At 41.7% G+C, this 13182-nt stretch overlaps 1 protein-coding gene across 3 annotated transcripts in view; it reads right to left on the bottom strand.

Annotated features, from left to right (window-relative positions):
* Positions 1 to 13182, bottom strand: part of BCL2L13 (BCL2 like 13) — a 49770-nt gene that overhangs the window by 27740 nt on the left and 8848 nt on the right. For all 3 annotated transcript variants that reach the window (XM_068400660.1, XM_068400662.1, XM_068400661.1), the window contains exons 3-4: positions 6432 to 6542; positions 3101 to 3257 (exon numbers count right to left, since the gene is read on the bottom strand). In XM_068400660.1, the coding sequence (XP_068256761.1) occupies positions 3101 to 3257; positions 6432 to 6542 (268 nt within the window). The remainder of the gene's footprint in view (positions 1 to 3100; positions 3258 to 6431; positions 6543 to 13182) is intronic.

Here is a 13182-nt window from a genome sequence, read left to right as displayed (position 1 = left end):
CGGCCTCACCAGGGCAGAGTAGAGGGGAAGGAGAACCTCTCTTGACCTGCTAACCACACCCCTTCTAATACACCCCAGGATGCCATTGGCCTTCTTGGCCACAAGGGCACACTGCTGGCTCATGGTCATCCTGCTGTCCACTACGACCCCCAGGTCCCTTTCCCCTACGCTGGTCTCCAACAGGTCTGTCCCCAGCTTGTACTCACACATGGGGTTGTTCTTGCCCAGATGCAGGACTCTACACTTGCCCTTGTTATATTTCATTAAATTTCTCCCCGCCCAACTCTCCAGCCTGTCCAGGTCTCTCTGAATGGCTGCGCAGCCTTCTGGTGCGTCAGCCACTCCTCCCAGTTTTGTGTCATCAGCGAACTTGCTGACAGTGCACTCTATTTCCTCATCCAAGTCATTAATGAATGTATTGAATAGTACTGGTCCCAGTACCGACCCTTGAGGGACTCCGCTAGACACAGGCCTCCAACTGGACTCTGTCCCATTGACCACCACTCTCTGGCTTCTTTCCTTCAGCCACTTCACAATCCACCTCACTACCCGATCATCCAGACCACACTTCCTCAGTTTAGCTGCGAGGATGCTGTGGGAGACCGTGTCAAACGCTTTACTGAAATCGAGATAGACCACATCCACAGCTTTACCATCATCTATCCACCGGGTTACGTCCTCATAAAAGGCTATCAAGTTGGTTAAGCATGACTTCCCCTTGGTGAAGCCATGTTGACTGCCCCTAATGATCCCCCTATCCTTGATGTGCCTAGAGACAGCACCAAGGACAAGTTGTTCCATTACCTTTCCAGGGATGGAGGTGAGGCTGACCAGTCTATAGTTACCCGGGACCTCCTTCTTGCCCTTTTTGAAGACTGGAGTGACATTCGCTTTCCTCCAGTCCTCAGGCACCTCTCCCGTTGCCCACGACTTAGCAAAGATGATGGAGAGTGGCCTAGCAATGACTTCCGCCAGCTCCCTCAGCACCCGCGGGTGCATCCCATCAGGGCCCATGGATTTATGGACGTCCAGATTGCTTAATTGGTCCCTTAAGTATGTACATATATAAATAAAAAAAATACTTAGAATGCAAATATTTTCCCAACACAACAAGCCTAGAACATCAGGCTACTAACAAACTAGAACCACTTAATTTTCAAAGACCTCATCTCAGGAACTCTCCAAAAAGAATCAAGCTAGAGTGCACCAGTTATCTACAGCTTTTAAGACATTTAAACTTAAAATGCTGTCATTTCGATTTACCATTTTAGACACACAAAAAAGATGGGTTGCAAGGCTTACTGATAATTTTCCAACTTGTTGACAGTCCGTTTTTTTAGTGTGTAGTGAGGTATTTACCAAAACCTCAGCTCTTCAGAAGATAACTAAGTACAAGTTTTTAAGGCCACACAGGGCAATTGCCTGGCTTGTAAAGGCAGATAAGCTTCTGCCATTTCTGGAGGAACACACTAGCACATCTTTTGCCACTTAAGGAGAAACTTGTACCCCACATACTCTTTTCTGTGAGTAAATAATTGTTAGTTTACACAATATGGAACTTACTTTTTGACCCTACAGAAACTGCATACAGAAGCAGACAGTATACATATTAGTTTCTGAAAGTTAAATAGTGAGTTGACAGAGTGTACTTTTCCCTTGGATGACTCACGGAAAAAGAGAGAACCATCTTCACCTCTCTGGTCAGATGTTACATGGCACCTTTGCTGTGAAATCCAGGTCAGAGTCACAGAATCACAGGATGGTTTGGGTTAGAAGGGACCTTTAAAGATCATGGGCAGGGACATCTTTCACTACATCAGGTTGCCAAAGCCCCGTCCTACCTGAACAGTCAATTTTAAATTATATTGGTCATAAAAAGTCAACCCTTAGTTGTTGACCAGGGAGCTAGTTAAGGAATACATGGTCTAGTTAAGGAATCACAGAACGGTTGAGGTTCGAAGGCACCACTGCAGAACATCCTCTCCAACCCCTCTGCTCAAGCAGGGTCTCCTCAAGCAGCTTGCCCAGGACCATGCCCAGGCAGCTTTTTAGTATCTCCAAGGATGGACACTCCACAACCCCTCTGGGCAACCTCTGACAGCATTCAGTCACCCTCACAGCAAAAAGGTGTTTCCTGATGTTCAGATGGAATGAATTCCAAATTCATAACCTTCCAGATGTCTACCATAAAGGGTATTACCTTCATGAGGGCACAAGATGCCTCTCCAATGCATGTATGGAAGGCTTAAGCCCCATGCATCACAAAGTTTACACTAGGCGCTGGTATCTAGGCTTCCAGTACCTTGTTGTTCAAACAGTTCATGAACAGCTACCCAAACTCTGCAAGAGTAGCACTAGAGATTCTCAACTTCTTTTGAGCCATTTTATTTAAACCAATGCACAAATGACAGACTCAGAGATTTGGAGGTCACTCAGAACAGCCAGAAGTAGTTCATGTGGATCCATTAAAATCAGACTGGTAATTTATAACAGAAAAAGAAGCAACCGCAACAGTTTTACCAATTTGCAAGAGACATTAATCAAGATACTAGCATGCCAAGTACAATGTGCTATTTAAACAATAAGCTTAAACTGAAAGGACAGCTCTTAAGACACCAAGGTTAGCCCAGGGGCCCACATTTGCTTCATATGTGTGCCTCAACAGTGGTCATAAAGCATCTAACTACTGTCCTTTCAAGGAAACTCTCCCACTCTTCTTGAGCCCAACTACTAACAAACCTTCAGCTCCATTCTTAACTGTAAGGTAAACTAAGTTAATCTGGCTACAGCCCAGCATTCATGAAATCGGCAATGGCAACTGGCAGCTGCTAGTTTCACCAGCAACTCAAATTACTTGAATTTGTCTCAGAAGCTCAATAATAAAAGCTTAGAAAAATTTTAGAACTTACATTACTGCACAGAGCAAATACCACAAAGAAGTATTCGCACATTACAGCACAAAACAAAAAAACAGCCAGATAAAGGGACATTGAAAAAGAAGGAAATGCAATACAAAATGTATTCCCATCTTTAGCATTTTAGCAGCAGTCACAATGCAAAAGGAAACACCTTCCATTTGAAAAAGCAAATGGAAACTCACTTGCTAAGCAAGCTCTGCAGTGCTTTGTGCAGATGTTCTTTCAATTCCTGCGACACTTTCTCTCCCAAATGAGCCAGGCAGTCTTCTATTGAGCTCTCTGGATTCGCAGGACTGAACACTGGGGAAGTGTGGCAGTCAAATCCTGTAGTGGTAAATGCTGAGAGAAAAAAGTATACAAAATAAAATAAAATAGATTTATATAAGAACATCAACAGTCTTAGATTTCTTATCCCACCAGTTAACACTTTACATAAGGGACGAAGAAATCACAACTCTATATTCAAAGCATGCTATTAACAAATTGTACTAAAACAAGTATGGTCCAAATATATTCTGGAAGTGGTACTTACAAGCCATAGATGACTTTGAGCTACATTTTCCCTCCAGCTCTTATTTCACAACTGCGTCCTAACCAGAAAGTTACCCGAATGTGCAACTATTCTCAATTTTAAGCTGATGTCAACCCTGATGGGGCAGCAAGAGAGCCTCTTTTCCATGGTAAAATTTGCCCACATGTGGACGTATCTGCAGCAGTACTAGAGTATCATTTTTTAAAATAATATTTTGTTCATATAACCTCATGATCTCATGTGGCAGGAACAGAATAGCTAGCAGAATCACAACCCTGAACTTCAGGAGGGCCAACTTTGGCCTTTTCAAGCAATTGCTAGGGGAAATCCCATGGGACACGGTACTAGAAGGTAAGGGGGCCCAAGATAGTTGGTTAGCGTTCAAGGACTGCTTCTTCCGAGCTCAAGATCAGAGCATCCCAGCAGGTAGGAAGTCAAGGAAGGGGACCAAGAAACCTGCATGGTTGAACAGGGAACTGCTGGGCAAACTCAAGTGGAAGAAGAAGGTGTACAGATCGTGGAAGGAGGGGCTGGCCACTTGGGAGGAATATAAGTCTGTTGTCAGAGGATGTAGGGAGGCAACTAGGAAAGCTAAGGCCTCCTTGGAATTAAACCTGGCAAGAGAGGTCAAGGACAACAGAAAGGGCTTCTTCAAATACATTGCAGCTAAAACCCACACTAGAGGCAATGTAGACCCACTGATGAATGAGGTGGGGGTCCTGAAGACAGAGGATAAAAAGAAGGCGGAGTTACTGAATGCCTTCTTTGCCTCTGTCTATACTGTTGGAGGCTGTCCTGAGGAGCCCTGGACCCCTGAGGCCCCAGAAGAAGTCAGGATAGAGGAGGAATCTGTCTTGGTAGATGAGGGCTGGGTCAGGGACCAATTAAGCAACCTGGACGTCCATAAATCCATGGGCCCTGATGGGATGCACCCGCGGGTGCTGAGGGAGCTGGCGGAAGTCATTGCTAGGCCACTCTCCATCATCTTTGCTAAGTCGTGGGCAACGGGAGAGGTGCCTGAGGACTGGAGGAAAGCGAATGTCACTCCAGTCTTCAAAAAGGGCAGGAAGGAGGACCCGGGTAACTATAGACCGGTCAGCCTCACCTCCATCCCTGGAAAGGTGATGGAGCAACTTGTCCTTGGTGCTGTCTCTAGGCACATCAAGGATAGGGGGATCATTAGGGGCACTCAGCATGGCTTCACCAACGGGAAGTCTTGCTCAACCAACTTGATAGCCTTTTATGAGGATGTTACCCGGTGGATAGATGATGGTAAAGCTGTGGATGTGGTCTATCTCGATTTCAGTAAAGCGTTTGACACGGTCTCCCACAGCATCCTCGCAGCTAAACTGGGGAAGTGTGGTCTGGATGATCGGGTAGTGAGGTGGATTGTAAACTGGCTGAAGGAAAGAAGCCAGAGAGTAGTGGTCAGCGGGACAGAGTCCAGTTGGAGGTCTGTGTCTAGCGGAGTTCCGCAAGGGTCGGTTCTGGGACCAGTTCTATTCAATATATTCATTAATGACTTGGATGAGGGATTAGAGTGCGCTGTCAGCAAGTTCGCTGATGACACAAAACTGGGAGGAGTGGCTGAGATGCCGGAAGCCTGCGCAGCCATTCAGAGAGACCTGGACAGGCTGGAGAGTTGGGCGGGGAGAAATTTAATGAAATATAACAAGGGCAAGTGTAGAGTCCTGCATCTGGGCAAGAACAACCCCATGTACCAGTACAAGTTGGGGACAGACCTGTTGGAGACCAGCGTAGGGGAAAGGGACCTGGGGGTCCTAGTGGACAACAGGATGACCATGAGCCAGCAGTGTGCCCTTGTGGCCAAGAAGGCCAATGGCATCCTGGGGTGTATTAGAAGGGGTGTGGTCAGCAGGTCGAGAGAGGTTCTCCTCCCCCTCTACTCTGCCCTGGTGAGGCCGCATCTGGAGTATTGTGTCCAGTTCTGGGCCCCTCAGTTCAAGAAGGACAGGGAACTGCTAGAGAGAGTCCAGCGCAGAGCCACGAAGATGACTAAGTGAGTGGAATATCTCCCTTATGAGGAGAGGCTGAGGGAGCTGGGTCTCTTTAGCTTAGAGAAGAGGAGACTGAGGGGTGACCTCATTAATGTTTATAAATATGTAAAGGGCAAGTGTCAAGAGGATGGAGCCAGGCTCTTCTCAGTGACATCCCTTGACAGGACAATGGGTGCAAGCTGGAGCACAGGAGGTTCCACTTAAATTTGAGGAAAAACTTCTTTACTGTAAGGGTGACTGAACACTGGAACAGGCTGCCCAGAGAGGTTGTGGAGTCTCCTTCTCTGGAGACATTCAAAACCCGCCTGGACGCGTTCCTGTGTGATATGGTCTAGGCAATCCTGCCCCGGCAGGGGGATTGGACTAGATGATCTTTCGAGGTCCCTTCCAATCCCTAACATTCTGTGATTCTGTGAACCTTTTCCTTCTCAGTTTAAAACTTCTAAGAAAGGTCTATACGGATGAATGTAAACAGATCTAGAGCGTTTCTACTTCAGATTTCCAATTTGCAACACACATGCAAGGCAAAGATTGTTTCCAAATCATCCCTTGCTGGGAGCCCTATAAAAGCCACACCTATAGGTCAAAGCATGTCACAAAAAATAAACCTGGTGGAAGTGAGAAATCTGATGGTTTAAGTCCACACTCCTCTGAATGTTAGTTGCTGAGGAATGATTTCACTTCTGTCATCAACTGGAGTAGCTTAAGGGCTGCTTACATTTCATTATTCATAGCAGCCTATTAAATGTCATTCAATTGTTTGCTTTGGCAAGACTCCACCCCTCCAAATGGTAACGTTTAACCATTTTACTTCATGTGACAATGTGTACAAGTCTTGTGGGGAGAGGAGGGTAAAGAGATTCAATGTGTCCAAAAATCTCTTAACTAGAGTACCTGTTACAAATTAACCACCATTATAGTGCACAGAGATTATCAACTGAAATGGGAAAATCTGAATAGCACCTTCCAAGATCTCTTCATCAAGACGTTTTAGCTCCTCCTCAATTTCTATTTTAATCTTCTCCAAAGCCTCTTTCTCTGAAGCATGTTGTGCCATAGGCTGTTGTTGAGTCCCTAAAAGAAACCAGAGAAATTATTCAAATGTAGTATTTCAAATAAGGTAGATAATGGAACATGATATTGAAATATTAACTATAAAGGAATTCAAGGTCAAAGTTCTATTTCAGACAGCAACATAGAAAGTATGATCCCTTAAGGGCACTTATTACACAAGTTTTACTGTATGAACCCAGAAACACATAAACTTCCGTGCCTATTCAAGATAGAATAGGTGCTTTAAATATTAATATATATATAAGAAATTAGAACTGTAAAGCCACAAACAGAATATATAACAGCTTTAAAAACAAATTTATTTTAAATTTAAGACCAAAATTGAAAGAAGGCACAGAAACAAGCAGTCATTAAAACTAATACACTCATTATCAAATGACACTAAAACAAAGCAGACATAGGCATAAGCTTGATTTTTAGTAGCAAAATATAAAATTGACATTGATGCCTGCAAAATCTACAAAAATACTCAGAGCAACTATGTAATGGCATCAATGAAGAGTCCCAAAATCTATTAACTGTGCATTATTTTGTTGTTCATGAAGAGCCTACAGTCCACAATGAAATAATTTAAGACCAGGTTCACAAGTAAGAACAGAGGCAAAAGACCCCAGAATTGTCAGTCAATTGTCAATTCTCATCTCCTAATCAAGTAATTTAGGATTTTGAAATGGCTGCATATCCCCAGAAGTACACATGCTGTGGTTTGGGATCACAAATGTCTGCTGACTCTAGATATTTGGTAACAAGAAGTTGTTTCAGCCATAAAATTCAGCATTACATAGACTCCCAGTCATCTTAATTATTATGCTGTAGCAGAAGAGACACACAAAACTGTTTCTGAACAAGCAAAGGTATTTAAAACATTTGAATCTTTAAGGAACTGCCTACTGAATGTCAACCTTTCCAATATAAGGCCATGTGGCAAGGTAACTACTCAAGTCACTGCTTTATGGGATGGGTACTAATGGAAAGACTAAATGTCTGGGACAGAGTTCCAGCTCAAAACTCTTCCTATTTAGCTGCTTTTTCTTTGGGTTTGCTCATCTTTATTTCTTCCATCAGCTTTCAAACATGTCTTCAAATCCCATTCTTAAAGCACACTACAAAAACTGTTCCATTAACTGCTGTCTTGTTTCCACCAAACACCACTGAATCAATAGCCTCCCACTGAAATTTTCTTCTTCCTTTCTTTCAATTCCTTAAAATGTCCTACTTACAGATAAAATGGATCTGTTATATCCACACTAATATAAAAGTGAATTTTGTATCAACTTACTCCTGAAAGAAATAAATAAACAAATAAAACTGACCACAAAACTTCCCTTTGCTAAGTAATCCCCCTTCCAGCCATCTCCTTCCCTAAGTTTTGGGTCAATTATCTGTCTCCATTAGCCCTGCACTCTGCTACTTTCAACAATATCAATGACTGGGTTACCCCAAACACATTTTCTTAGCTCTTTTACTTCTGAATATTTCTTAGGATTCTTTTTCGCTTTTCAAGTTCTCTCATGCCCACGATTTAATCACCATCTCCTGGCCAACCTTCTGATAACGTTGCCCATGTCCACTGTTTCTTACTCATGCACCCAAATACTGACGAGTCTCCAACCTATCTCACCATGTCTGCACCTACACCAACTGCCTACAGCTCTGCCTGGGCATCTAGACATTGTTGCGCTCTACAGACGTTCTTCACTCAGTTGAAAATAAAAAGGGAAAGAATTTGTAACTTTGGTATCATCTGACTTCATTTCTTCCTCATGACTTATATTTCACATCCAAATCTTCAGGTAAGTCCTGCAACACCCAGTGTAGCTTTCTGGCATGCCTGTCTTCATTCCTGTTTTGAAGACACTAAATCATAATTTGGTGGTCTTATGAATGACTGCCTATTGTCTTCAGTTCACCTCTATTTAACTCTGCTTGCACTCACTTTAAGTGTTGCATTGCTTTCCCTGTTTCTCCATAATGGACACACAGTATCACTAGTTTTCATATCAGTGTGTGAAAACCATAAAAGCAACAATACTAGTTAACATGCACAGATGTGTAGTAAAGTACACTGTGCATTTTCTGTATTTAAAAAAACACTAGACAATAAGGTTGCAAGGTCTCCTACTTCTGAAGAATACATTAAAAATCCACAGAATCAACCCACTGAATGCACGCTAATGCTTAAAAACTCCGTACTTATTACATATCTGGGAGACAAAACCTGTCTAAAGCAATGTACAAGTCAGTGTAAAATGTTTACATTTATTTATGTGAACAGTTTAAAGGCACAACAGATAGTCACTTTAATTCCATTTTACTTAACCACACAGATCATCATCACCATGTTCAGAATAACTTTATTTAGCTTCTTAAATCCCTTCTCAAACAGTCTCTCTTTGCCACTCTGAATAACAAATTCCAGCGAGGAGCAAACTGTTCCTCCTTTTGGTTAATGGACAGACACTCACTAATGCCTTGTCAGTCCCTTTAAGGTCGCCTCTTTGAATGACTGAACCACTGCTTCACAGTCTAGCGCAACAAGTATAAGAAGTACAAACTCTTATTTTAACCTGTGCTTCACCCTGTATATGGAAGGCATGAGGGTATTCAGAAGAGCACCCGTTCTCACGGGACTAATGTGATGATGATCACACATGACAAGCTGTCATACTTGATAATAAGTCACCCGGAAAATGGAAGGAAGAGAAATTCCATCGCCGCCAGCATACAAAAGAGCTGTTTAGATAATCAGTGCTGCAGTCAATGGTTTCCATCTCGTAACACCCACAACTTTGCAGCAGCTGCTGATTCCAATAGCACCTGACTATTCAGTTGTGCCAAAACATCAAAAACCTACCCGCCCCAGACCAGTGACTTAGCACTGTTTATTCCCCTAATTATCAATGGACTTCAGCTTTCTGCATCTCCCGTATGTTGACTGCTACCAACAAAAACTGTACCCAATGTTGGAGAACAGCGTATCTTTCTCTCCTTTAGACAACTTCCAAGTCAGCTTGCAAATAGGTAGAATAAAACAGTAAAAATAGCTTCTAGAAGAGGAGAACATATTTTTGTTGTTTAATAATGTACATGGTCACACCAGAAATGGTAGTTGTAAGATACATAAACATTGAGTACTTTCTTATGCTGAAAAAATGGATTTGCCTATTACAGGCTTTTTATAAACTGACTCTGAAAGGCCTCTTCCCAACCCAAGGGCACAACAAACCTCTGTTACACAGTTTTACACGAAGTTAGTGCATTCTACTTTCTATTTATGGAATAAACGTTCCCTTTTGCACAAGCGTGTTCTTGCTAAGATTTTGTTTTCCAGGTATTTGGAGGAAACCTGCAAAGTAGGGGAAAAGGTATTCTAAAAGTCCATCAAGCACCTCATCACTGATAATCAAACAGTGTTATGACTACTAAATAAATGTAATACTTCAGTAAAACTCCACCGAAAAGGCCATTCCAGAAGTTCAGTAACAATACAAGACTAACCCGTTCCCCAGGTTTGATCCCGGGAGAAGGAAGGATGGAAGTCATCCAGCAGAGCTAGAGAGGCTGCAGATCTAATTCTACAGTGTTTGTGTCAAACTACAGCTAAAAACAGACAACAGCTACTGTAAGGAGACTGAAAAGGTGTCACATCTTTTTAGTCCAAGAGAATGTAGGGTCAATGAAAAAGAAAGCTTTTGATGTCACACATTGCTCTCGATTTTTTTTTCTTTCATGCTTGTAATTTTAATTTACCAATATCTCTGTTTTCAAGTTCTCTTAGATCTCTATATTAACTTCTGTATAGTCAACATTAACTTAAAAATTTAGTTCCAGCATGATCCTAGTATTCCTTTAACATCTCAGACTTTTAAAACAATGAGAATAAGTAAGCATCTAAAATTTCTGCAAGCACTGACAAGTGACAAAAATATATGAAATCTGTTTACAAACATATTCACCTGTTTCCTTTAATGAAAAGTATATCTATTACCCCAGCAAACTCCAGAACACAGACTGCCATACATACATGCAGACCTTTATTTGAGAAACGTTTAAAAGAAGGTCTTTGTAAACCATAAGAAGGCTCAGCTTAAAAGAAACTTTAAAAGTCCAAAATATTAAGAACCTAAAAGAGAAGAGATATTGCCAACTAGTAGTCTTTTTTTTTTTTTTGTTGGCAGAGAGGAGGCTTAATTAAGTGTGAATGCACATTCCTGGAGGGATCACCTCTTTCTTCTCCAAGCCACACCCCAAAAACTCCCTTTCCTTGCCTCGGTTCAGGAAAGAGCTCCCTCGTTACCACGAACTGGATTGGTCTGACTTACAACGTGTACCTTTTCAGCCTGTGACTTCTCAGCCAAAGTAGGTATGTTTTGCCCTGAGGAAAGTTTCTAAGGAATGCGTTATTCATCTAAGCTAAAAACACCTCAAAAACTTCCTAATTTCCTACAGACCAACAGTAGGTACTAGGAAGGGTAAGTGAAGATGGCGTATGAAGAAAACCAAGATATTCTGCAACAGCCACTCCAAGCGTCACCTGATGACAGAAAATCTTGCAACGACAGGTGTCCAACCCGTGATGGTCAAAACCATATAAAAGAGGTACTACTGTTAGATTTGGGATGGCCACTAAGGAGCCTTGAGCTCACCCACAATGCATGAAACCTGACCATCTCTGCCTATCTGTACATGTATTTCCTGTGATGTAACAGAGTTCACTTCTAACCGAAGCAAGTGAACAAATAAACATAAAACCCATTTCTCCCAGTAACCCAGTTCAACACTGCTCAGCTGTAAGAAATGTGTTTGGGAAACAACTAAAACGCCTTGATCACTGAGTATACACAGCACTTCACACAGTAATTCCAAAACAGATAATAAACGGTCAAAAGAACATTGTGCACAATAATTGGATTAAAGTACTGTAGATAGCACACACCTCAGGAAAACGGTAAAACTGTCAAAACCTTGTTCACCTCTTGAGTAATTTATGCCACCATGCAGTAGTGGCACTGATTATAAATCTTCCAGACGCCGTGTAAGGTAAGGGATTATTTAAGATTTCTCATTCTGTCAAGGAAAACACAGAGAAACTAGTTTCCTTCAGAATCTTCGTTATAGCCACAGGCTCATGGGATGGGGTCAAACCATGGGGAAGTAGATTAAGAAACAGAAATCCACTGTAAATTACTCCTTGATGAAACACAAAGCAGCATTTATAATACAAATATATTGAATCACAAAAAGTACTTTGACTCACTCAAAAAGTAAGTAGTACTAAGAAGTGCAGCAGACTGGAAGCTTCTATAATGAGCATGAACTTCAGGGGGAAAAATGTAGAAATGTTTTCTGATACTCGATATTTATTTTCTGTGTATGAACCAGTAGTTACAGATACTACAAGAGTCCTGAAAAAATACTAAAGCATCTCTCCACAATCTAATGAACAGATAACTGACAGCTTCTACACATTTTAAATAATTGACGACTGTTGCCTCAAACCACATGAACTTACACAGATACCTTATCGTGTGTGTTTTATCAGATTTATCTGAGCAATTTGTATTATTCACCTACCTGAAAACCTACCAAAATGTAACAGAATTTACTGCTAACGGACTTTGCTTTAAATAAACTGAAGTGAGTGCTATGCAGCATCACTATTCTGCCAAAACTGTAATAGGAATAATTTCTCAAACTATTGCCCAGTTAAGTTTGCTGGATTTTCCTCTGAAGACACTGAAATCCACTACAGAATAACTATACTGAAATCAACTACAGAATACTATAGAGCTGTAACGTTAAAAGATTGGTGTGTCCAATAAAATTGCCTTTTCTTCAAGAGTCTGGAATACTGCAGATGGTTTTTTCTTCAGTCCCTGCACCAAAGAGAAGCAATCTAAATAAAACTTCAAAGCAGTAATCAGATGTTGACTTAGATCGGCGTTCTTTGCTTGAAGCCAGAAGTGTTTTTAGCTCTGGTAATTGAAGCCATCTTTCTTGCAACAAAATCAAGACCAACCAAGAGATCCAAAAGGAAGTACAGTGAAGTAATTTTCTATGTCATTTGTCTGAGTTTTCACTAAACAAAATCCCTCTGAAAACCATCAGTCTGGTAAAGCATGTTATGTCTGCAAAAAATGAGAAGTTTTAACATGAAATTTAACAAATACATTAAAGATTTACTCTTATGTGAGTTTTTGGAATAAAAAAGACATATATCAGAAAAAGCAGCCTCTAGTACAAAATGCAGGACACCAGAGGTTTGGAGGAGGTGACTGCAGGAGGAAAGAGAGAGGAATGGACAAAAGCATTCAATTTCTCCTACCAGTTCTAGCAGAGATAAAATAGTACCACTCCTGCTGGGTAAGATCACTTTTTTGGTTGTTTTTTTTTGACCCATCAGGTACATTCTCGAGTTTAACTGGATGTCCTGGTTTGGCCGTTCACTGAAATCTGGGAGACTGCTGTAGAAAGAGACTGAAGGGAGGTACAAAAATAGTAACTACACCTAGTGTGCCTTATTTCCCCAAGTTCTGTATAGATGCAAGGGAATGAGAGAAGATCCTCCAGCGGGTGACACAAGGTGGCTGTAACGAGGCTCTTGCTCTGAACCACCCTCTAGAGCAGTCCCTCACTGTCC

This window comes from Nyctibius grandis, chromosome 5 (genome assembly GCF_013368605.1).
Source record: "Nyctibius grandis isolate bNycGra1 chromosome 5, bNycGra1.pri, whole genome shotgun sequence".
NCBI lineage: Eukaryota > Metazoa > Chordata > Aves > Nyctibiiformes > Nyctibiidae > Nyctibius > Nyctibius grandis.
This window is presented reverse-complemented; position numbering and strand designations above follow the sequence as displayed.